At 45.9% G+C, this 25,764-nt stretch overlaps 1 protein-coding gene and 2 non-coding genes across 3 annotated transcripts; all 3 read right to left on the minus strand.

The window, feature by feature from the left end:
- Positions 1–580: 580 nt before the first annotated feature.
- Positions 581–25,643, minus strand: PTCD3 (pentatricopeptide repeat domain 3). Its single transcript, XM_069101066.1, has 24 exons — positions 25,493–25,643; positions 23,656–23,708; positions 23,508–23,544; positions 20,885–20,930; positions 19,835–19,903; positions 18,966–19,070; positions 18,145–18,268; positions 15,323–15,438; positions 12,597–12,673; positions 11,771–11,858; positions 11,619–11,679; positions 11,314–11,396; positions 10,612–10,756; positions 9,494–9,544; positions 8,038–8,127; positions 6,682–6,710; positions 6,042–6,148; positions 5,303–5,381; positions 5,121–5,211; positions 3,512–3,597; positions 2,949–3,097; positions 1,777–1,818; positions 1,510–1,668; positions 581–759 (listed from the first exon to the last, which is right to left on the minus strand). Exons 1-24 carry the CDS (start codon positions 25,597–25,599, stop codon positions 678–680), a joined length of 2,076 nt encoding a protein of 691 aa, XP_068957167.1. The 5' UTR covers positions 25,600–25,643; the 3' UTR covers positions 581–677.
- Positions 2,335–2,471, minus strand: LOC138171565 (small nucleolar RNA SNORD94). The gene has a single exon (XR_011170918.1). It is a non-coding gene; the product is annotated as a small nucleolar RNA SNORD94 (small nucleolar RNA).
- LOC138171563 (small nucleolar RNA SNORD94) lies at positions 3,822–3,951 on the minus strand. The gene has a single exon (XR_011170916.1). It is a non-coding gene; the product is annotated as a small nucleolar RNA SNORD94 (small nucleolar RNA).
- Positions 25,644–25,764: the final 121 nt, after the last annotated feature.

Genomic DNA, 25,764 nt, shown 5'->3' on the forward strand with positions numbered 1-25,764 from the left:
CCTTTAAGAATCTGTCATTTTAAAATCCAGCCCCCTGTTCTTACATAATATTCTTTCAATACACTGTCACCCCTGATGGGAGGAAGTGGGCATTTCTTTGGCAGGACAGTGTCTCCAGAGGGGCCTCCAGTGAAGGAGCTGTGAAGGGAGGAACCCCAGCACTGTCCCTTCAGGGAAGCCCAAGGAGGGAGGAGGCTGGTCCAATTAGGCAAAGTTTTAGTGTATTTCCTCTTATATTTCACAGCTTTCCTTGCTTTCTAGGGATGAACACACAGTGAACTCACATTTACTAACAAAACAGCCTGAGGAAGGCTGACTAATGCAGCCAGACTCCCAGAATCTTCTTTCTACTTCAAAGAAACGCATACACACTCATGACCAGTTTGTCACACAGCCTTAACTTTAGCAATTGGGCAGCCTCGATGGACACAAGAGCTTCTGGAAAGTGAAAGCTGAAGGAACCGGTCACTGAACACTGGTCATCCCGTCCTTACCACTGAACACTAACAAAGGCTTCATTCCTCCTCTCCTCCCTCCCTGCTCCTTTCAGCAGTGACATTCCAGGGGGTCAGACAGAGGCTGGGCACAGGATGGGCCTTTATTCCCGAGCACCCCTCCCCACCTGATTGAGCTCTGGAGCCAGCGGAGCTTTAAGGGTCAGGAAGTGCTGCTGACCCTCATTCACTGTCGCTGCTACTGTCACTGCTGCTGCTGCTGTCACTGTCACTGGTTGTCCCAGAGAAGTCTTCCAGGGCTTTTCTGCAAGAAATAAAACCAGCAGTTTCTTACTCTCTTTTCTGGGGGCTTTCATCACCCCCAATTATGTGTGAGCTGTCCTCAAATATGGTGACAAATCACAGCGATCTGGGAACTTTGTATGGTCAGGAACAGTGCTAAGACTGGAACCCTGTGCATACCAGGCTGACTCAAGTGCATATTAAAATTGGATTTTTAAAATTAAAAATTTATCTTAAAAAAAAAATACTATTTATTAAATGATGTGAAGGGAGAGGAGAGATATTGGGAGAAACTGTTATAAGAAATAAGACATCAATAAAATTGTATTTAAAAAATTAACTGAATAACCAAGGGGCCATTAATGGCAGGTCAGCAGGGTAGAAGGCCCTACACCATTACAGCCAGGGGCCTCCCTGGCAGTTTCATTTCAGTCCAAGATTCTACACTAATCCCGGTCCTAATCAAGGCATCTATCCATGCATACACAAGAGGCCAGGAGTCAGTCCCTCCCTCTAATTCAGCTATTCAGTTCATTAACAACTTCACAAAGTCACAAAACTCCTGCGTCAGAGCAGAGGTGGGGACAAGAGCCTAGGTCCACACTCCTCCACTCTAGCCAGGGGACTTGATCTTGAGTTCTGACTGTGCTCAGGACGGTCACTCCTCAACTGCTAAGAGCCTGAGAACAGGCACCACACACTTGCTCCCTGCAGCAGGGGCTTAATAACTACTTGCTGGCCCTGGGGGAACAAGAGGAAAGGGAGCCCTTACTTCTGCTCCTCAGAGATGTCAAATTCAGCCAGCACCCTCTGGGTGAGGGGCTCACAAATGGCTAAGCTCAGAGCGTGGGCCATCTTCACCAACTGCACAGCCTGGCCAGAATTGTGGTTTTCCTTTGCACTGTTCATGAATTCATTCATCAGCTCAGTTCTGAAACAGAGAAGCTTGATGTGAACTGTTTTCGTGCCTGCCAGGCCCATCCACTGGAGATGGCAGAAAATCCCTAGAGGACAGGTCTGGCCAGGTCACTGAACTCACCTGGGGATTCTGCTATGCTTGTTGAAATTCTCCAATATTTGCCTGTTTGAGAGAAGAATAGGGTTCTTTCAGGGCTAGAATATCCTTCCAGGGCCCAGCCCGGTGGGTCCCTAAGGAGTCTGCAGTGGTATTTCAACACTTACAGATGGGGATGGGAAGAGAAAGGTGGCCAGGCTGGGCACTCTATTTTGAGTCAGAATAGCTTCTTTACTGAAGAATTACCCAACATTTATCAAGCCTCTCCTCTACAGCAGGCACCAGGGAAACAAGTACAATGAAGGAAACAATCCTTACTCCTGGGCTAGATCAGAGCTGCCAAACGTGCAGCACAATCCAATCGGGACAAAACTGGGAACTCTTTCACCCAGTAGACAAGGACACCAAAAGCCAGATAACAAGCACTTTGAAACTGAGTCAGTGTGCACCAGGATTCGCGGCCCGCTTTCCTCTGTAAGGCACCGCTCGCAGCAGCTCCTGCGCACCCGGGGACCCTGCGGCTAGAGCCCACCGAGGCAGAGCCTGGGCTCTGCTGCAGCCCGCACGAGACATTCGTAGGACGAGGCTCAGAATTAGGCACCAGTCTCATGTAAGTGCTCTCCATCGACCTGCCACATGCGGGAGGACAGAGCCACACGTACATTCAGCTCCCATGATTCAGCTGAGGTCCGTACCCCTGCGCCAATCATCACAGCCTGCGTCTACGGAGCTCCTGCTGAGCTCGTCTAAGACCAGCCTTAACCGGCCCTTCACGCCAAAGTCTGGCTAACGAGCAGACCCTTCCCCTCTGCACATGCAGACATACACAGACAACAGGGGACGAGAGGCACCACAGGGCAGTGCAAAGGGCCCCAGCATTCCTGTGCGGCCAATCCCTCCCCGCCCTGAGCCTCGGTCTCCCCAGCTGTCACATGTGGCTACTGTTTGGTGACATAGTGGGGGGAACCCTGGTAGGCAACCATGACATCCAACATGTGTCACAGACACACAAAGGTCAGCTGTTGGATGCCTCTCTCTGGCAGAAGTGCTTATACCAAAGGGACCATTTTTCTGAAAAAGATGGTACTCCCCCAACACCTGCATCTCAGACCCTTAGAAGCCCCCAAACACGATGATGGAAGGTGTGCCTCCAGGACAAAGAAGACCAGCAGCTGGACAGACAGGGCTGTACTCACCAGGCCTCCTGGGTCCTGCCCCCTCTCAGGAGGAGGAGAGCAATACAGTTCATGGGGCCAACGCGCCACTCTGGCGAGACCCTGCCCCTGTCTTCATCTTCATATGTAGATTTAATATCAGCAGCACAGTCGGCAAACGCTCCCTGGAGCTGAGAATAAGCGGTCATCAGCACAACCACCACACAACTCACACTAAGACGGCCCTTCTATCTCACAATCACTTTACAGAGGGAGAAACTGAGGCACAAAACAATTACAGGCTGCCTGAACCGTGGGCTCCACTGGCTTTAAGGCCAGCATCTCACAAATGTTCCCCAAAGTGCTTCTGCAGCCAGGAAAGTTCAAGGCCCAAGACACCCTGGGCCATCTCCTTTCTCTTGTTCCTGTTACTCCCTAGGGGACAGCAAGGTCCAGATTTCTCCGCCCTCACACATGGACACCCAGGGCTCAACACTGCCATGTGTGTCCCTGACGCAGAGAAGATGGAAGCTAAGCTGGCAGCCCATGACGAGACACAGAACGCTAAAGCAGAGGATGAAAGGCACAGCTGGCCATTGCCCTACCTCTGGGGGATGCTTCTCTCTGGCCATCAGCTCCAGGATTTCCTCCCTCAGATCATTCCTTTTGGAGAGACCGGATTCTCTGCAATCTTGGAACAAAAGAGACACAAGCAGAAATGAAAACAACTGCTCGGGGAGAACTGACCAGTCACCCGCAAAATCCCAGCACCACTACTCTCAGGTGGGAAAGGGCACAAGGCAGTAAGGTCAGTCTGACAGCCGGCCTCTTAAGTTTCCAGAAAAAAAAAGGAGGGATGGGGGAAAACTGAAAAGAACCAAACGCCCCAAATCTCCCCTTGCTCCTCGAGGAATGCAAGCACTGGCGATGTGCCCGCACCACTTGGCAGAACGGTTCTGGACTGGGCCCCCAGCAGAGCCATACGTACATTCAGCTCCCATGATTCAGCTGAGGTCCGTACCCCTGCGCCAATCATCACAGCCTGCATCTACAGAACACACAGGCTGCCCTCCCATGGACTCGACAGCCAAGACCCCAGCCTCATACAGTAACACTGCCAGACGCTTGTGAGGACAGCATCAACGATGCTAATGACAATACTGTTGTTCAGCTGTTTCAGTCGTGTCCGACTGTGACCCCACTGGGGGTTTTCTGGGCAAAGACACTGGAATGTTTTGCCATTTCCTTCTCCAGCTCATGTTACAGATGAGGAAACTTGAGGCAAACTGGATGAACTTAAGTGACTTGCCCAGGGTCACATAGCTAGTGCCCAAAGCCAGATCTGAGCTCACAAAGATGAGTTTTCCTGACTCTAGGCCCAGTGCTTTACTGTGCCACCTAGCTGCCCAACAACAGCTACATTTATTTAGTGCCCATCACTGGCCTGGGACGGAGGTGTCACTGTCACCCCTCTCTTGTGGCTGAGGCTGAGGCTGAGGCAGGCAGAGCAGGGCTAGTCCAGGCCAGATCTGAGCCCAGGCCTCCTGACTTCTGGCCTGGTGCTCTCCCCACTGTCCCACACAGCCGCCATGTTACTTCTGTAACTCTTGGTGGTCAGGGAGCATCAGAGTAAGACTGTCACCCTGGAAGAGCCCGGGGCCATCGTCCAACCCAACCCTATCACGTTAGGAGAAGACAAGCCCAGAGGAGCTCAATATATTGTGCCCACAGAACTCTGGCCAAGCACCCCCAGCTTCCAGTGGGGAGCTTATTACTCTCTGAGGGCAGCTCTCAGCCTTCCCCAACATCAAGCCTAAACCCGCCCTTCTGCAACTTCTACCAAGGGCTTCTGGCTCTGCCCCAAGGCCCAAACAGAACAATCCAAAACTTCAGCTCTCTGAAGATAGCTGTCAGATCCCAGGCCTCACTGCAGCCTGCAGCTCCCCAACCACTCAGCTGGAGAGCAGGGAGGAGAGCCAGGCGCACAGTAACACATGCCCATCTAGGGAGACAATTCTTTAGGTCCCTGTGTCTAGACATCCTAACTGAAGGACGAGCTTCCCCTTCATCAATGACAAGGCAGCAGAGGCTCCGCTGGTTTTTGTTCAGGCCAGGCCAGGAAGGCCAGCCCCCAGGAGCTCACGCAGTGCAAACTGCAGGTCCCAGGTCACTGCCTGGGGACAGGCCGCAGCACAACACCCATGCCTTGTTTACCTTTCCAAATCTCAGGGATCATTTCTAATCGGTTCCCCACATCCAGGGCTCGGAGAAGACTCATCAAGATGTATGAGTGAGGAAAGCAGACCTGAGAAAGAGGAACACACCTTCATGTTCTATGAGTGTGGGATGTGAATGTGTAAAGACAGAGTGAAAAATGACCAACGAGACACTCTTACAGAAGGGATCAGCTCCTTGTACCACTTCAAAGTGACGTCCACTTGCTCCATCAGGCACAACAAACTGAAGAACTGGTGACTGTAGGAAGAAAACAACACACTTCTCTAGGTGCTCAATGCTACAGGATGTGAGCTCGGGGTCCCCAGCTGTGACAACAGCCACCTGAAGCTACCAGGTCCCTGCCCGCCACCTGGGACACATGTGTGGTGTACTCTGGGCTCACTACCAAGCCCGGGAGGAGGCCCAGAAGCTGTGCTGCTGTACAGGAAGCCTTCTACAAGCTCCCCAAGAAATGGTCCAAAGAGCCTCTGCACGAAGGAAGACCTGCAGGGGTGAGAGAATCCACGTACTCCCACACTTGTGGCCTCTCTGCCCTCTCCCCACCCCCCACCAGTCCCAGGCTAACCACTCATATGAGGCAGTCTCTCTGCCCACCCTCTGAACAGCTCCAGCCTGCCCAACTCTTTCCTAAAAGAACCAGAAACACACAGAACAACCGCAGGCGTGGTCTGAGCATTCTCAGCAGGCTTTTCATGCTTCTCTCTCACTGGCTATTCCTTCACCGTGCCTTTGAATCCCCCCTTCATGCTCTGTCTTCTTGGCAAGGAGGACAGTGTGTCTGCCCCAACCCCATCTGCAGGACTTACAACAGTCTGCTTTAGCCCTGCAAGCCCATGGGCCTTAGCAGCAGAGGCAAACACATGAATAAAGGAAACACAAGAAGCAATGCTCACTTACTAATAGAACGAATTCTGAAAGGAATCCCCAAGCAGCTTCCAATTGTCGCCTGTCCTTAGGATGCTGTGGACTTGGTAGGCAAGGTCAAGGTCTTTCAGCATGACACACTGCAACAGAGCAGGGGTGATGAGCGCGGAGCTGCAGGCAAGTGTCCGTCTCAGCTGTGGCCGATGGCACGTGTCTATAACGCCGGCCAATCTAGAGCTCGCCAGAGCTACGCCGAACACCAAGGCTGCAGAGGGAGGGCAGGTGGGCAGCCCGGCCAGTTAGGAAGGGGACAGGCCCCAGGCACCACACTCAGCAGAATGCTGTTAGATCTAGAGCAGCTGCTGCACCCCCAGCTTGGGGGAGGCAGGATGGCCTCTGCTGGAGGGCACTGCCCCTCCCACCAGTGCTGACAGTGCCCTGCTGATGCCAGTCTGGAGCTGAGCTTCTCCAGACAGGGCACAGCTGGCCCTGTACCAACCAATGCTTGCCCAGTGGGGGACAATGCACCAGAATCTGACTCTCAGAATTTGAAACAGACAAGTATGGAAGAAAAACTAGCAATGGAATGGAAGCAAAGGGCAGGAAAGGGTGTGAGTCTGAGGGAGAGCAGGGTCTTGTCTGGAAACAGGAAACTAGTGAGAAACGTACTTACCACCTTCATAGCAGATGAAAAAAACTGGTCTGAAAAGAAATGTAGGGCTTGTGTTAACCCCTGGTCAGCACAGATGAAATGTCCTCTACAATCTTTATTTAACAAAAAATGCTGAGGAATCTACTGAAGAGCAGCCCAAGCTGCAAGATATTTTAATTCAGCTTATTAAAAACAATTCCTCCCCAGTAATCACGGTCTGAGATAAAGCAAAAGCAAAAAGAGGCCTGACGGAGATAATCATGAAAACTGCATTTTGCTAAAAGGGAACCATAGACAACGAAGCACTATGAAAAATTCTTATCAAGTTTCTTTGATAAAAGCCTCATCTCTCAAATATACAGGGAACTGAGCCAACTTTTTAAAAATAAGAGCTATTCCCTAAATGATAAACGGTCAAAAGATATGAACAGGCAGTGCTAAGAAATTAAAGCCATCTATAGTCCTAGGGAAAAAAATGCTCTAAATCAGTACTAATTATAGGGAAATGTAAATTAAAACAACTCACACCTATCAGAAATGACAAATGCTGGAGGGGATGAGGGAAAATAGGTACTTTAATGCACAACTAGTGGATCTGTGAACTGGCCCAACGATTCTACAGAAGTTTGGAAAGATGCCCAAAGGGCTACAAAGCTGTGCACATACATGCTCCTTTACCCAGAAACATCGCTACCAGGTCTGTGTCCCAAAGAGATCAAAGAAAAAGGAAAAGGACCCACACGGACAAAAATATTTACAATAACTTTTTTTTTTTTTTGTGGTAGCAAAGAATTAGAAGATCGAAGGGATGCTCCTTAATTAGAGAATGACTGACACAATTGTGTTGTGCTATAAGAGATGATAAGGGGGATTATTTCAGAAAAGCCTGGGAAGGCTTATATGTACTGATACAAAGTGAAGTGAACAGAACCAGCAGACCCTTGTGCAAAGTAAGAGCAATGTTGTAATGGTGATCAACTGTGAAAGGCCTGGCCACTCTGATTAATGATGCACGACGGACTCACGATGAAAACATGCTCTCTGCCTCCAGAGAGAGCTGACAGACTTGTGCAAATATAATTTTCTGGCTATTGTTTGTTTTTTTTTTTGCGATGATTAATATGGAAAAAGGCTTTGCGCAATTTCAGATATATAACAGGTATCATTGTTTGCCTTCACAGTGGGCAGGGAAGGGAGAGAATCTGGAACTCAAAATTTGAAAAGTATTAAAAATTAAAATAAAAAAAAAAAGTAATTCCACCCTGATGGAACTTCCTTAGATGAAATGCTCTAGTGAAGTCTTCGCTGCAAACATCGCTAAGTGGGGAGAGAAAGCAAACAGAGAGGGAGGTCAGCCTGACACATGTATGTACTTACCATCATCCAGGTCCTGTACACACAGCTTCTTGCCCTGGAGCTCACTGATGATGTTAGAGAAATAACTAGAGGACATCTTCACAGCTGGGCCTGCAGAGTAAGTGAAGTATAAGAATTTCTTTCAAGAACTCTGGCTGGTCCCTCCAACCTCAGGGCACCAATTAAAATGGGATGTTATTTGTTCTTTTTTCATTCTGAAGAAATACAAACTTAACACAAAAAACCAAGCATTCCAATATGTAGAGGAAAACACAAAAAAAGATGGGATATAAACACTGGACCTCTGTTAGGCATTTGTCTTTTCCTCCCTCAATATGCAGCTTGGGTTTTTTGTGTAATTAAAATTTAACATGGTACTGTTAATTGGTAAGGCACTGAATCCAGGTAATTCTGTCATTTTTATCACATTCGCATGGCTCAACAACGAGCAATTAATCTCTCTCCAGTTATTTGGGTCTATCTTTAATTCTACGGAGTGTTCTGTAGGTCTGTTCCTATGATTCTTGTGTGTTTGGCATCTGTGCTCCCCGATATCTTAAGATACTCTGCAGTTATCATGAACAAGATTTCTTTTTTTATCTCCTTCATACCTGATTGTGCTAGTAATGCACAATAATGTAATCATTTCTGTGGGTTCTGATCCTACTTTACTGAAGTTATTTTTTCATTGACTCTCTAGACTTCTCTAAGTCAGTCATGTCCTCTGCCATGAGGGGTCATTTGCTTTCTTCTCTGCCTATGCTCATTCTCCCAATTTCTCTTCCTTGTCCTATGGCTGTAAGTATTTCTAGAACTGCAACAAATTAAAGCAGCGACAGTGGGCTTCCCCCTTTACCCCAATGGCACTAAACCCCACACAGTCTGGTATTGCTCTGGGCAGCATCAAAAAGGAGCAGCAGGAAGAGAGTGAGACTTTGCAAAGGCGCATAAAGCACAAGGTAGTGTTCTATGGAATGCAAAGTGAAAAACTTTCATGAACAAAAGTTACTTTAATAGCAGATCTAATATTATAATTCATATACAGGTAAAGTCAAGAAACTATTCACAACTTTTGGCTCAGTGATCTCATTACTGCGCACATACCCTAAGAGGTCAAAGACAGGAAGAAAGCTCCCCCTGACCCAACACAGATGATGCAAATAGTGGATGCACACGATGGCCAATGGTCTGACATCACACACTGCTCTAGAAGCAACCCATGCTTAGAAGCCACCGAGTCTGTTTAATTAATTATATTCATAGCATTTTAAAAGTTTTTACAGGGGTGGCTAGGTGGCGCAGTGAATACAGTACCAGCTCTGGAGTCAAGAGGACCTGAGTTCAAATCTGGCCTCAGACACTTAATTACTAGCCATGTGACCTTAGGCAAGTCACTTATCCCAATTACCCTGCCTTCTCCCCTCCAAAAAACAAAAAAAGTTTTTACAGACAGATTATACCATAAGGTTGTACATACCGGATTTGTAAAACATCTCAAGTATATAGTGATATGTTGAAAGTGAAGGTTCTCAAAGTTGCCAAAAGGGGACAAAAACAAGAAAAAAGAATTAAATTGTAATAACTGACGTTTCTAGGGCACTTTACATTTCACAGAATGCTCTCCTCACAGATGACTGTGGCAGGTCTTGTGACTCACCCAGTCACAAGGGGGGTCAGTGGGAGGGAGAAGACTCAAGGCCGAGGCTCTTCTCCACTTCCAGTCTAGTATTCTTTCCACAGTATTTACTGCTTCCTATTCACAAAGTCTAGGTTGTACTAAGCATACCATGAAGCTAGGCACAGGTACATCTTAACTGTTAACAAACAAGTATGTACAGTTACAGGGTTCTAGTCTTTAAATGGAAAGTTGGGGGAGGAGTTTTTATTCAATATGAGTACTCTGAGCAGCAATTCACAGGGACAAAAGGAACAGCTGAGCTGCTCTGTGCACAGCACAAGTCTTTCTGGGTAGTGTGATAGCAGACACAATTCAGGATGACATCAGGGAGGCACAGCTGGGGGGGGGGGGCTTCTCTTCTGAGGACACCAACGCTAGGCTGACACTTCCTCTGGGTCAATGCCAGGCCCAAAGAGCTCTATGTGCAATGAGAGAAGCAGATGCTGTTCTGGCCAAAGTAGCCGATCAAGACAGAAGTCACTATAGCTTCCAGATCAGAGAATTTCTAAGCAATCCCCACATACCCAGGAGCCCCCATCTGCTACAACACAGAATTTCTGGGGATCCAGATGTATGAACCTGCTCATTCTAGCTCTTGAAGCACTAATGCCACAAGGAACCCTGAAAATACAAACATGCACACACTGAGGCTGGTCTTCCAGAAGCTGACAGGCCCTGGGAGACGTGTGGCCATGTTTCTTCCAGACTAGACCTGCAATTTCACTGGTATAAAAAGCTCCTGAAGAGGAACCCTCACCACCAAGGCAGTCCAGTCAGAGTCCTGCCAAGGGCACCAGAGAGCCCACCACACCACACTACTTCATAGGGGACCACTTCATAACCAGACCTGGCCACCAAAGTCAACACTATGTCCCAAACCTGGGCTCTCTGGGTTAACTTTCAGGACTCCCACTCACCTATCTTGAGGGCTTTCATTTCACATAGGGTCTGTAAAGCAGGAATTCTTCCAAAAGAACCCATTTTCTTAAGGGTCCGAAGAATGGTGTTAAATGTTTGAAGATTTGGTTTCACCTTTTGTTCAGCCATTTGTCTCAACAAATCCTAGTGGAATAAAGGCCAAGAAGTTTGCAAATGAGAGAGAGTGGAGTTTTATGTTTAAGCATTATCCGTACTGCTCTGGGTGATAACTCTAACAATCTAGGGAGCCAAATTAACCTCCTTTATTAAAACTGGATTTTGGTTCACTTTGCTCTTTTACATTTCCTGGGGCATTCCCTTTTCACTTACACTACAAGTCAGCTGAGTGAGCATGTCTCAAAGTCAGCATTCCACCAGTCAATCAGAACACAACAGGCTACCGTAGCCAGCTGCAGTGCCACCCCCCCCTTCATGTGGCTTTCCCAAGGAAGGGCATCATGTGCAGGATGGCACATGTTCCATCATTCAAGGTGAGAGGAAACACTCAGGTTTTCTGAGTCACAGTTTACTGCTTTGTTCATGAGTTATTCCTGTTCTACTATCACCATCCCAACTTTGTCATCATCATCTGCTTTTCCTCACTTGCAATGGAATTCATCATTATTACAATTTAAGAAATCGAAATGGGATTTTCCAGTCACCTACAGTATTTCACAAACTGTGGAAGATAAAACACTTACCAATATAAGATTCCATTTATCTTCAAATCTGTCTCTCACTGAGAAAGAAGCTTCAATCAGGGCATTGAAGGTATGAACATCAGCTGCAAAAGGCAGAAAACAAGATGATGGGGGTGAGGGGGAGATGGAGGAAGCCGAGGGCCACCTTGCTCAGGCGCTCCAGCCTGACTCAGTCTTCTTGTGACCACATGTCAGCTGAGGAGGGAGCTCCTCCGAAGCCCCTCCAGCCCCACTCAAGTCCCTCCCCCAGGGCCTGACAAGCACTTCTCTAGCAAAGGCTTCTGGGCTGGAGACACAGCACTCACCCTGGAGCCGGCTGTTCAGTAAGTCTGTGTACGTGCTGAAGGCCTTCTCGTAGGCGTGATACTAGACAAGGGCATGAGAAAAGGGAGACAGTTAGCAGGAGACAGGAGACAGGAGCCTCGGGAGTAGAGGACAGGGGAGGCCCCAGGCCTACCTTGGCCATTCCTCGGATCATGGTGCAATAAGAGTGCGCATTCTTCTCCGGCATGAGGTTGAAAATTCTTTCTGCATTGTTGTTCGCTCTGGATTAAAGAAGAAATCACACAAAGAGGCTGAGCAGGCCCAAACAGACCCAGGACAGCAGTGGGACTGATGCTCCAAGGCCTCCCCCCACATTCCCTGATGACTCTGGCCCCTGAGGCCTCACGCCAGGCCCATGGTCTGCAAGGGCAGGAAGCTCTCTAAGGGAACCAGGGCTGGGCTTTGGATCCCAGCACTGACAGTGATCAGCTAAGTGATTCTGTGGCTTCCCATCAAATGGAGATGATGCCATGTGTACCCTTTCTGTTTTCCCACGGCAGCTGCCTGAGAGCAGGGATGAGGACCAAGGGGAGGAAGCGTGTGTCACACTGACTGGCACTAACGAAGCTCTCACTGGCTAACCCAGAAGCCGCAGCTGCAGGGGGACACCAACGTGCCCTGGCTTGGGGCTGAGATCATATGGCAAATGGCGGACAGCACAGTTTGGAACAAAGGCCTCAAACTCTCCCAGACGAAGGGAGGGAGCTTTAGAGAAGCCAGTGGTGCTGCTTTGTCACAGACAGAGAACAAAGACAACAGTACGAGAGGAATTAAAGTTCATCATTAAAAAAAAAAAAAGGCTACCTGGCACTTCAGCCGTGAACACAGACCTCTATTTAGACCTGCGCACCCTACAGCAGAGTGCAAAGGCTCCCAAAGGCACACCAAAAGCACTTTTCCTGGTCTTTAGCAATCCCCTAAGTTTCCAGTCGTCTCCACACATACGAGCAGTCACCCACCTCCAGGTAATCTTGGGCTGTGATGCGGCCACTTTTTGTTTGGACCCCTTCCATGCCGGCTTTTCTTCTGCTTCTTCCTGAAACAGACGCCCCAGAAATAAAAGTGCGGGTCACAGCCAACATGGAGGGTGAGGAGCCCAGGCCCAGGGTTGGGGGAGTACAAGACCCACGCTGGGCCTCAAACTTCCTTGCCTGTAAAGAGGGTGCAAAACTTCTGTATTTCCTTCACTACAAGTTGTGAGAGATGTTTCTAAATCTTAAAGTGTGATCTCAAGTTGAATTCCGTTAAAGTGCGAAAAAAACCCAAAACAAGGGGGAAAAGGAGTCATAAAATGACCCCTCTGTTGTCTTCTTTTCTGAACATACTATCAAACTAAAAGGGTCCCAGCTGCTAATGCACACCACTGGGTTAACTCTCATGGAGCTGACCAAGAGATAAGTGACAAATCAGTCATAAATATCAGTGATAAACTGCAAATCAGTCAAGCTAGCAAGGAGAGAAAGATGCTGGATTAAGGAGGGAGGAGGAAGGGGCAGAAAACCCCAGAGCTTTGGCAATGCTGGCCACCCAGAGGGCAAGCTACCAAGGCCAAGACTGTCCTGAGCACAGAGAAGCTCTGGCTTGTTGGCTGGGAGGCAGGAGGGCAGAAGGCCTATATCTAAGATGGTGGGTGTGAGGAGGTCTGAGCTGACAACAGCTTGGCTCCCGCAGAGTGACTCTGAATCAGTTCTGTGCCCCAAACTACCTGGCAAGTTCATCTCCTGATTGTTTAAGCTCTGTTACTTTCAAAAGAAAAGAGAATTTAACATTTTAAATAATGCAATCTTCTATTTGCAAACTAGGTTCTAAGCCAAAGCAAATATGCCAGCAAAGGCCACTGCAGGGCCACATGAGACCAGTGACCCAGGCATGGCCTCTGCATGTCCCTGCAGACACCTCCAGGACAGGAGACAAGCAGAGTGTAGCCTGGCCAGCTGAGGAGTGGCCTCCGTGCCTCAGACTGCCTCGCAGCACCAGTCTGGCATCCATGTCGCAGAGGCCCAACTGCCCAAAGCTCTGCCCTCACCTGCCGCCACCGCTAAGCAGCCCTCCTCCCCAGGGTCACAGATGCAAAACAAACCCTGTTTTACCACCTACTGCAATTTCTCATGTAGCTCAGGCCCCATTTCAGTCAAGGGTCAAGAGCAAGGTAAAAGGATTAAACTAAGTTTGTATTTAGAATCAGTCAATTTACATCTTTAGAAGACAAAGGAATCTCTCCAGGCTAAGACAAAGTTCTAGGGAGAGGGAGATATATTTTGCTTTGTTCAATTTATTTTTTTTTTGGAGGGGGGAGAAAAGGAAAAAGTGAAAGAGGACTTCCTTACTGCTTGAGTCCCAAGGGCACTGGCAGTGACAGGGAGTCTGCAGGCAGGGAAGCCTCCTATTTCAGAGTAACCAGCACAAGCTGGTCAAAAGCCAACTGTTCAGGGGTATAAAGCTTATAATTAACGCTGGGACAGCTTAAAAAAAATTCTCAATTGCTCAAAGCAGTGATATAAGGTAAGGGAAAACAGTGGCTTTTTCTGGTTATAAAGACAAGATGTCCTAAAAGTCTCACTACAGACTAAAGCCTTAAATGCTTGAAATGGCATGAAGACTTCTGGGACACCCTGTATATAGACTGAAGCACAGGGAGGAAATGTGACCTAAAGCCCTGAGACAAATTCATCACAGAGATGGAATCAGAACCTGCAGTCAGAAGATGCCCTGCTTCACACAGCTGCCCAACTAAGCCTTCACCAGGCCAGCTAGTCAAGCCTAGGGCCACTGTAAGAGCCTGAGCCCCTTATGGCTAAGTTCAAAGACTAAGCAGAGAAGGGAGTCACTGCTACTTAAAAACTTTTTTTTTTGCTTTTTGGAAGGGGGAAGGCAGGGCAATTGAGGTTAAATGACTTGCCCAAGGTCATGTGGCTAGTGAATGTTAAGTGTTCTGAGGCCAGATTTGAACTCAGGTCCACCTGACTCCAGGGCCCATGCTCTATTCACTGTGCCACCTAGCCGCCCCTACTTAAAAACTTTTTTTTTTTTAAAGCAATTGGGGTTAAGTAACTTGCTCAAGGTTACACGGCTAGTTATTTCTGGGTGTGGTGCTAAGTATCTGAAGCGGGATTTGATCCCCAAGTCATCCGGACACTGGGGCCGGTGCTCTTACTCACTGTGCTACTTGGCCGCCCCTACTTAAAAACTTTTAAAAATTCGAAAAGCAATTCCAAAGAAATATTTGCAATTGTACTCATGTAATATTTAAGTATCATTTATAGTAGCCTCTCAGAATAACTACAAAATGCTGCAAAAGCATTTCCTTTTCTATTTTCTCACAGGAAAAAAGATTTCCTTTTCTATTTTCTCACAGATTTTATTAGGGACACACAGAAACACTATTGGTTTTTGTGGTTTTATAGATTATCTTAGTTTATGAAAACTATCAGTTGTCTCATCCAGTTTCTTTGCTGATTCTGTGACTGTCTGAGTAAGCTTTCAGCTCATCAGCAAAAAGGGCTCATTTGGTCTGTTCTTTTCAGCCTTTTCTCTTAGTTTACTGTTACCACTAACAAAAGCTGTGTGTGGGGGAAGCGGCATCCTGGCTTTACTCCTATGGTTACTAGGAGCATTTCTGAGGTTTCCTCACTGCAGGTAACAGCATCCCCCAAGCTAGCCCAGCCCCCAATGTGCTCGTCTTTACCAGTTCTTCTGATTCACCAACTTGATGAGGTTGCTCTTCTCTTGAGGGCTCTTGGTCACCATAATAACACAACACATCTAAGAGGCTGTTTGTTGTTTCCAAAGACACAGAAGTCCCTAGAAGCAAACAAAAGGGGCCATGAAAGGAGAAAGGACCCAAGCACCTTGCTACCAATCAGGTGTGCTAATGACTATGCTGCCTTTTAACGTTCGTGGAACAACAGGCCCGGGAAGCTGCTGCGGCCACTCCAGCCTACAGAAGGCCTGGCCAAAACCACTTATTCAGGTCACAAAATGATCCGTCCCAGAGCAAGGACTGGAACACTTGTCTTTCTGACTCCAATTCAGCATGGTGCTAGCTAAGACACAAACGAGAAGCAGGCCATGCAATGATGGGAAGAGACAAGACCCTGAAAAGCATCCCTCCAGAGCTCAAACTATGTTCTGAGACAGGAGCCCCCCCCACAATTCTGTGCTGAGCCTCATTCACAGAGCTGCTGTTGTGAGGCTCAAGAAGGACACATCTGTCAAGTGATGTGCAAAAAGCATATCAATTATTATTGGCTAAAACTAGCCACGCAGCTAGGGCTGGGAGAGCATTTCTTAAATGAAGAAGGGAGAAAGGAAACTGGAAGATCAAACAGACTATTTGGATTACATTAACTGAAAGGCAAGATCAAAATCAAAGCCCCCAGGATAAGAGAAGGAATCCTATCTCTGGTAAAGGCACCCCAGACATAGATGGAATTATTACACAAGACCAAGAACTAATCTCCAGCAATTAAATAGTCAAAGGATACAAATGAACAGTTTTCAAAGTAAGAATTATGAAATGGTAACCACATGAAATCTACTAATCTACTATAAAACAACTAAGAATTCACCCAAAACTTAACCCATTGGCAAAACTGACAAAAGATGCCCATAGACAACATTGGAGGGGATTGCAGAAAGACAGGCTCACTAATATACTGAAGGACCCCTCAAATCGTCAGACCATTCTGGAAAGCAATTTGGAGTGACTAAAAATCATCCATAGACTTTAACCCAGAGATCCCAGTCTAGGGATATGAGTTCAGAGAAAATCAAATCACCAACAAGCATTTATTAATAGCCTACTATAATACAAAGAATGAAATGATCATCACTCTCGAGGAGCTTAGAGTCTAATGGGGGAGACAAAAAATATCCAAGTATATGCAAAATAAACCCAAGGATGGAGGGCACCAGGATTTGGGGAAGCAGGAAAGACTTCCTGGTGAAGTAGATTTCTGAGCCACATTTTAAAGGAAGAGGCAGAGGTGAAGAGAACAGGGGATAGGCTAGAGGCTGATAAGAATGCTGGGGGAAGGTGAGAAGGCCTGAAGTAAGTCAGCAGCTGAGGGGTGGAGAAGGGAAGGCACGTGAGAAATGTATGGGGAGTAAGGGAGAGGGAGGAACTGGAAAGGAACTCAATATATGGAAGAATGGCAGTGCCCACAACAGACATCATCATCTTAAAAGGAGAACTGGGTTGGGGGGAAGGTAAATAGATTCCATTTTGGATGAAGGCATGTAACTTCAAAACTGAAAGGGATTCTGAGGTCATCTAGTCCAATGGCGTCAAACTCAAACAGAAACAGCAGCCTCTGAACAGTACGTAGGAATTCTGGTGGGTGCACACTGTTTCCCAATTACATTTTAATCTGGCTCAATCTGCGTCTGGGAATGATTTGGGACCCCCCCCCCCCAAATGCAGACTGGGGGGACAGAGGAGCTAAGTATTGCTCAAGTCAACACCAGGAGCTGGGATGCCTGCATGACACAGATGAGGAAATGGACAGTAGCTGGCAAAGGGGGCCCGGAGCTCAGGAGAGGCACATGGATCTGGGGGCTCTTTGTACAAAGATGGTAAATGAATCCACTGGGACCGATAGGTACAAATACAAAGAACACTTCTGTTTGGCAACTGAAGAGATTGGGGAGGAAGAGGGACTAGTGGAAAAATGCTTCCAAGGCTGCAAACCTGGGCAACTGGAGGGACAATAGTGCTCTAGACGTAAAAAAGGGTAGTGAAAATAATGGCTTCATTTTTCTGGGTCTTAGTTTCCTTATCTGTAAAAGAAGGGGGCTCTCTAAGGCTTTTTCTGGCTCTAAATCCTAAGATCTATGATAGCGACAGAATCATTTGATATTCATTGTAAGTAATCCTCCAAGATACGAAGGGGAAGTCTTATTATTCTTGATTTTACAAGTAAGGAAACTAAGGCCCAGAGTTAAGCGACTTATCTAGGGTCACAAAGACAGAACGAGGACTAGAAGAATCTGAGGGCAAGTTCTTTCTCTCCCCCTTCAAAAGCCATCGTCCCTCTTCATGCTGGCTAACAATGTCCACTCAGCCAAGGGAGAGTCAGATGAGATTTTCTGTTTGAATTCTACCTTCACTTTTAAAAAGCCTTTCAGCCACCCAGACAATAGGACCAATTGTCCAGAAATGTTGCAGGACACAGGGCATTCTGGAACCATATGAAGCAAACTGCCAGAGCGCGGGTCACAGGAATGCCACTTTGTGACACCACAGGAGGTCTGTTACTGTAGTTCTGCTACCTTTCAGTCAGTCACTAAGCATTAAGTGCTTCCTGTGTACCAGGCATCATGCTAAGCACCGAGGGTTACAAAGAAAGGCAAAAGCCAATCCGTGCCCTGGAGAAGCAGGTCTCACAGGAGAAATCAGACTTCTACAGAAAACCATCTCAGTACATTAACTTAGCAGGTGAGAGAAGGGTCAGGAGGAGGAACTTGGGGCCCATTTCCTTAAGAGCTGAGGTCAGTTTAAAAAGTTACCTGCTTGAAGGAGCTGGTCAAACATGTCCACAGAGGCTTTGACTTTGTGAAGCCGGATACGCTCCTGGAGGGCAGCCTCACTTATTTCCTCCAGCTGAGGGTCCAAGTACTCAGGCATCAGGCACTAACAACAGGCCAGATGTTAGGAGGGAGAGAACTGTCCAGTCAGGCCTGGGGATTCAGTTCTCCAAGAACTGTCAATGCTTCCCCCTCTCCTCCACCAGACAAGTACCTTGGAAAAGGACCTCAGGTCCACGTATTTCTTGAGAAGTTACTAAAAGTAACTGTTATTTACTACTCCATGTATCCCTATAATCATACTAACCCCTTGTTTTTTCTTTTCCCCAAAATTTATTTATTTTTAGTTTCCAACATGCATTTCCACAAGATTTTGAGTTCCAAATTTTCTCCCCATCTCTCCCCTACCCCCCACCCCAAAATGGCAAGCACACTGATTATTCCTTCCCCCAGTCTGCCCTCTCATATATCCCTCCCCGTCCCCTTCTTTCCCGTAGAGCAGGATGGATTTCTATACCCCACTGCCCGTATATTTTATTTCCTGGCTGCATGCAATAACAATTTAACATTTGTTTTTAAAACTTTTGAGTTCCAGATTCTCTCCATTCTTGTTTTTTCTTAATACAAAAGAGGAGAATAAAGTATTTAATGGTGGAAGAATCTCTCTTCTGTTCTCTCTGCTATCCAAGTCACACAATGCTTTTAGAAGGTTATCCCTCAATGGCTAGGCAAATGTTGATTACCTCAGAGAAAACCTAAAAATATACTTCATCTAGAGTGGGAAATGACCAAGCTCCACTTACTGGTATATGTGGGTTAGCTATGTCCTTCTCAAAAAATTTGGGATACGTGTTAATAATATATTTCGCTGCATTCTTTCCAGAAGCCTTTGCCAATAAAAACATATGCTGCATAAAAAAAGGAAGCAGATTAAGGAGAAATTAATTGCATTTTTAGTTTCTTTTTTCTATCATTCATTATTATTAACACAGGATAGAAAAAAAATACAGGACCACTTTGATTGTAATGCAGAATGAAGACATTTTTAGCTTAGCTTAATTTTTATTTAAGTAATTCTTATCCCATCAAAGTTTCAACCAAACAAATCTGCATGTGGGATTTAAAATTCACATTTTAATCTCTCTGAAGTTAAGGCAAATTCTTAAGACTTGTCTAGAAAAACAGTAAAAAACCCCAAAAGTTAAATAGATAAAAAGCACAGTCTGTCCCCTTAGGAAAAAGAACCCCAAAACAAACTCAGTGCTTTCCAGATGAAGTGGGGAGACTGGGGAGGTAGACTAGGAACTATAGTGAGAAATCAGTGTAATGTTGGCATTAAGATACTAACACACACTGATCCTCCCCACCTTATAATCATCACTTTCCCCATTCCTCCTTTCTAGCTGACTCCAAACATAGTCCAGTATTCAGTCAATGTTCTTACCCTGTGAGAGCTGACCTGATCATGAAGAAGACTTCTTGCTCAGTCCCTTTCCCCACTTCCTCTACCTCTCACACCTTTCCAAATCAATCAATTATCTAGAATGTTACCAGTCAGCACCTATACACGTAGATAAGGCTGAGTGACAAATCTTCGTATATACCACAGCCCGGTCAGCACCCCAAGGACTGGGATACAATCAGAATCTTCATAATAAGTGAAAACACTCACGGCTTCTGAAGATGTGACTGGAGTGAGGAAAGGATCATCCTGGAATGTATAATGTGCAGCAGTGGGATCCTGGGGAGAAGACAGTTTAAGCTTCTTTATCATTCTGGTGATGGTAAAGAATCACTCTGAAGGAAGATGCTGAAATTTTTACTACTCTATACTTTAAAGAAGAGAGCTTAAGACTCAACAAAGTGGAAATTCCCAATAAGAAGCAAAGTCAGAGAGTATGGCCTAAAAATTGGCAATCATTAAGCCAAGCATTAAGAACAGCTCAAGGTCAGGACACATTTTGAGGCACTGTATTCAAGCAGTTAAGAAAAGATGGCATATAATCTCTAAATGTTTTCCTTCACTGGAGAGGCCAAGAAACTTCAATATAGGACAAGTACTGGGGTTCCCTGGGAAACCAGATTCCTATTCCTTCCCTTCCAGGGTCTGGGGCATGAACTTTCTCAGGAATTCAAAACAGACCTGGCTTCCCTGGTACAGTGTAGCTCTTGACGCTATGTGAGAAACAAGGGAAGCCTAGACTCTGTTATGTTGGGAAACACTGGGCATTTCCACAGTGGAACTAGTTCCGAACTAGGCTAGGCTAGTCTGGAACATTAGGTATTTTTTCTGGGGTGAGACTCAAAAGACGCCTAGTTTATGAATTTTTAATGTGAGGACATAAAGCATTAACCTCGTCCAAAAAAACTTTTCATCATCACGTTTCGGCAATTCCACTTCACAACAAGTACAAAGCAGCAAGTTGCTGCGATGCTCCTTCGGAAGGTCCAACCCAAGAGCTTGTCAAAGACCACGCACAAAGACCCTGACTTCTCCACATTCCAGTGCCACTCATCACTGAAATGGGGATGAGGATCCTTTGATTACTGACCTCACAGGCTTGATGAGGGGAAAGGGCTTTAGAAAAGGGACTGATTCTCTATTAGTTGTGGGAATTCTGATATAATAACTGCGTGGAAATAAGCTCATGAAATGGAAATCTTACTATTACTAAAGACATTACCGGTGAGCTAGATGAAGCATCCAAAAAAGACTACTCACCCTCTTGATGGTGGATGCCAGAGCTTGAAGAACTGCTACTTTATCCCTAAAAATAAGAATTTAAACATGGAAAGATGTGACATAAGAAAGTTTTGTACATTCACCAAGTGATCTAAGGGAGTCTGGCCTTGGGTCTGCTCCCATTCGTTTGGCAGAAGTGGTCACAGTATAAACCCACTCTCTGAATTAGTCACATCTCATCTGGCAGCAATACATGACAAAAAAGGGCAGAGTACACAGTAAGTGAAAGGAACCACCAACAATCTAAAAACAATTTCTGTGGGAAACTAGGTAACAGAGAGGATAGAACCCAGAGTCAGGAGGAACTTAGTGTAAATCCTGCCTCAGACTCTCTTTTAGCTGTGTAACCCTGGTGAAATCACATACCCACTCTGTGCCCCAGTTACCTCATCTGTAAAATAGGGATAAGAGTACTACCTGCTTTACATTATTATTAATACCGGAAAAATTGTGAGACACACATAGAGAGGTACATGATTACTTCCTTCCTCAACTGAGCTGGCAAGCACCTTAAGGCACAGCAGAATTAATGACTTATACTACCCTTGTAACTAATAAGTTCAAGTCAAGCAAAATAAACGTATCAAGCAAGGTAGCTGACATTGTCCACTGCCTCTCTGCCAAACATGGACTCGGCAATCTCATACACAAAGGGAAAGGGATCAGACCTGTGATTTCACCAGGTGAAGAAACTAAACTAACTGCCCTTGCTTTTGATATGAAATCTGACTCTAATTTCCTTCGATATCCCCTTTCAAACTGTAAGCCTAAAGAAGCTGTTTACGAATTTGACACCAGGCTAAGAGGAAGGTTTAAGAAATGTAGATAATTATAGATAAACTCTATTTCTTTAAATCAGCTCTCAGTTTACTAACTTTTCATTACATCTCATCATCCTTTTCTCAAGAAAAGTCACTTCTATGTTGTTTCAGTTTGGGAACTGAAAAGTGTTTTCTCAGCACAAGTATCAAAGCAAACGGGTCATTTTTTCAGGTTGCCATAAGGATATGCTTGCAGCCAATGATGGGACAGATAGTGAAAGGTATGGATTACTGCAACCCTAGCCTAATGAGTCTCTCTGCCTCCAACCTTCTCGATCCCACTCCATTAACAAATTAGTCATTTCCGAAGTCAGCCTTCATTATAACTGCCTGGAAGCCCACAACTCCTAAGGTTAAGAGCAAACCCACTAGCATCATGTAATGGTTTGTGACCCTGAGGAAGCTGCAGCCTCTCTAGGGTTCAACTTCTTGATCTGCAAAACAAAGGACTGAACTAAATTACTTCTCTGGTATTTTATTGGTCAAAATTGCTAAGATCTGGGCGGCTAGGTGGTGCAGTGAATAGAGCAATGGCCCTGGAGTCAGGAGGATCTGAGTTCAAATCCGGTCTCAGACACTTATCACAAAAACTAGCTGTGACCTCAGGCAAGTCACTTAACCCCAACTGCCCTCCTAAAAAAAATGCTAAGACCCCAAGTCACAAGCCCTCACTTTTGACATCAATAGGCCCTACTGTACCTATCTAATCTCACTTCTTTCCTTTTCTAACATACTGACTTTCTCTGGCCAGCTCAGTTTCATTAGTCCACACCCCACCACCCCCACTCCAATTCCTACCTCCATGGCTTTGCTCATGACTTTCGAGGACTTTAAGAATGAATGGAAAAAGCATTTATTATATGTTTACTGTGTGCAAAGCACTTTACTAAGGCTGGGGATACAAAAGGAAATCTAAGACATTCTAACAGGGAGACAACACACACATAGAAGGTTTAAGCTTCAAGTAAGATAAAAAGATCTTGTGGTCCTTATAAAAACAAAAACAGTAACCACACATTTCAAGGCTTACAAAATGCTTACCTCACAATAACCTTGTAAGGTAGGTAGTTCAAGCAGTATGGATTTCATCTACAAAATGGTAAACTAAGGCCCAGAAAATATAAGTGATTGGCTCAAGGCTACAGAGCTGGGATTCAAACCCATGTCACTGTGCTCTAAAAGCCACTCCTCTTTCTACTGTGCTATAACAATCCATATTCTAATCCACACCCTCCTGCCCACCATATCTTTTTCATGAAACCTTAGCCTGGATGCCATCTGACAGGCTGACAGGACCAAGCACAGCACTGGTCACTCAGCTGGGGCTTAACTTGGTACTACTTTAATGTTACCAGGTAAGAGTGAAAGATGCTTATGCTTCAACCTGTGTTTTGAAGACAGACAGGGATCCTAAGGCAGGTGATGGTCAAATGAATATCATCAGGTCTGGCCTGGAAAGACCAGAAGGAACCTGAATCATTAGGACATTCCCGGAAAAAAACTGGCCTCTCAAGATATTTTAAACTGGGTTTATTGTACAGCCATCCTCCTGTGCCCAAGATGGCAAGATGTGGCCCAGTCGCTTTATTTTCAGAGAAACATTGGGTCAATGAATATCAGGATCAGCACCAGAACCCAATTGTTCTGATTTCTTATCACGCAAATCACCACAGAGCAACAAATACTACACAAATGGTGATACCATATTTGATTCCACAGATGATGTTGTCATTTCTTCCAAGTTAGAATAATCACTATTTTGAGATAATACCATCACTTACCAAGTTTTTCTCTTGGGAATGACCACTTCTTCAGAACCTTAAACAGAATGAAAACCAGTGGTTTAATTTTTCTCAATAAAATAGCTAATTACAATTTCAAAATGCTCAAAGCCAAATTTATGCCATTGGCACACTGAAGGTATCATACCTGGAAGATCACCTCCTGCTGCTTCTGGGAGGGATGTGCTTCCCGAATAAAGCCTGTATAAAAGACACAAGGCTGACCTGTTCATCACCCAAGTACTGAGTTCAACTATGCCAAATATTCCAGTCTGAAGTTAATGTGGATAACAGAACTGTTCAGCTCCTGGAATGTTAGTACCCAAACAGACCTGAACAAAGTCTCTAATCCACACCCCCTGACCCACTCCCACCACATGCCCAGAAAGGAGTAGTACCTTCTCCCACATGGAAGAGCCTGGACAAGAACTCTGCTCTTCTAAGCCCCTTCTATTAAAACAGCTTGGTACATACCACACCGACTTCAGTTTATTTTGTGCTGTAGTCACAGAACCCACATGTTCTGAGTTATCAGCATGACTGACATAAATCTTGCTATTCAAAATTTGGAAAGGTGATCTCATTAGACTAACAATAAAACCAAAGAATGCCTTATTAACATGACAGTAGAATGACTTAATCAGTGGGTGAAAATGGCAAATTTACTTTTGGGATGTGAATAAATTGATGAAAATACTATTTATTTAGTTCAGATTTAAAGCTAGATGATAACTCAGAGGCCAAAATTAAAAGTTTAAATTTATATGGTACTTCAAGGTTTGTAAAACACTTTACATATATTACTCCTTTGATCCTCACAAAAACACCATGAAATAGGCACAGCATTGCTATTAATCCCACTTTATAGATGAGGAAGCTGAGGTTGGGAGAAGCTGCCCAGCCACATAGTTAAGAGTCCAGCATTCTGTCTAGGTCACTGCCCTCATTTTACAGATAAAGAATGGGAGGCCTGGGGACTCCCAGGTCACAAGGGCAGTAACAAAGAGGCAGGGTCCGGGTGCAGATCTTGCTCCAGGTCTTTCCAGGCAGCTGGAGGAGACCTCACACAAACAGTGACATACAAGCATGAGGCAGAGGAGGGAAGGCAATCTCACAAGGTGTCTTTTCTCCTCCTCCTCCCCAGCCCAGAGGGCCGTCAATTCGGGATGACCTTGACAGAATCTTTTCCCTTTCCAGGTCAACAAAATTAATGTTAAGAGCTCACAATTTAATTGATAATTAACTTAATAAAAATAATATAATAAACAATTTAATAAATAACTAATAGGCCTTAGGCCCTACTCTGTGCTGGGCTCGGTCCTGGGAGGGGGGAGAAAAGGTCAGGAGGATGGAAACAAAAGATGGGATGGATGAGTAACTACACCGAGGGCAGGACGGTCTTTTGTCTCTTTTTACGTCCCAGAGCTCAGCACAGCGCCTGGTACACCGCAGCTGCTTAAATACGTTATTTATTGAAATGCAATTAATTTTAATTAGTAAGTAATTGAAATACTTATTTCTTTAAATGCAACAGTGCCTGCTGCGCTGAAGAGGCGGATATCCAGCAAGGATGAGACTGGAGCGCACTGGGTCTGGGCGATGCGACCCGGACCCACGCATCTGGTATCTAGCCCACTCCTTAATCGCACCCAGACCTTCTCAGTCTTTTTTGTCTATGTGAATCAATCTCACTGAAGATTTACCAGTAATTCGCCCATGCGGACTCGCCCTGTACCCTGACATTTCGGGGTTACCAAACACTCCACACCACAACAAGAGGACCTGGGTTCAAATCCTAGCCAAGAGATTCCCAAAGCGTAACCTTCAAGACCGCCAGGTCGCCTTCCCCGACCCACGTGCCAAGTCCCGGCGCGCATGCGCAACCCAGAGCTTTCGCAGCCAGGACTGAGGGTCATCTATTCTTCTCTTTCCCACCACAGGTTCGAACCGACCCCGAGATCCACTTTACCTCGCGGGCCCCATACCTGTTTCCTGTAACTCTTCTCCGTGCATCGGCTCGTCTACCGGTCAAAGGCAGCTGGGACAAACAGTAACCTACGCGCAAAAAACGACTCCCTGCAGCCGCTGCCATCTTGGGCCCGCGCGCAGAGCAGGTTGGGAAGAAATATGGCAGGGAAAGGAGGAAGTGGAGAGAGACATACCACTGGGCGAAGAGATAGGGGAGGCTTTCAATGTTAGTCTGGAAGGAAGTTCATAGTTTTAAATTTTTCATTACAAATTTCAAGGGATATTATGC

The sequence above is a fragment of the Petaurus breviceps genome, unplaced genomic scaffold (genome assembly GCF_028583685.1).
Source record: "Petaurus breviceps papuanus isolate PSGF00001 unplaced genomic scaffold, PetGlider_PUasm1.0 446, whole genome shotgun sequence".
Classification (NCBI taxonomy): Eukaryota; Metazoa; Chordata; class Mammalia; order Diprotodontia; family Petauridae; genus Petaurus; species Petaurus breviceps.

What these genes read in the sequence shown, in the direction of transcription:
- PTCD3 (XM_069101066.1), bottom strand. Translation starts at nt 25,599, where the DNA reads ATGGCAGCGGCTGCAGGGAGTCGTTTTTTGCGCGTAGGTTACTGTTTG. An exon ending in TGACCAGCTCCTTCAAGCAG is followed by an intron (nt 15,439 to 18,144) that starts GTAACTTTTTAA and finishes GTTTGCTTCTAG; the next exon opens with GGACTTCTGTGTCTTTGGAA. An exon ending in TTGGTGAATCAGAAGAACTG is followed by an intron (nt 12,674 to 15,322) that starts GTAAAGACGAGC and finishes CGTCTGTTTCAG; the next exon opens with GAAGAAGCAGAAGAAAAGCC.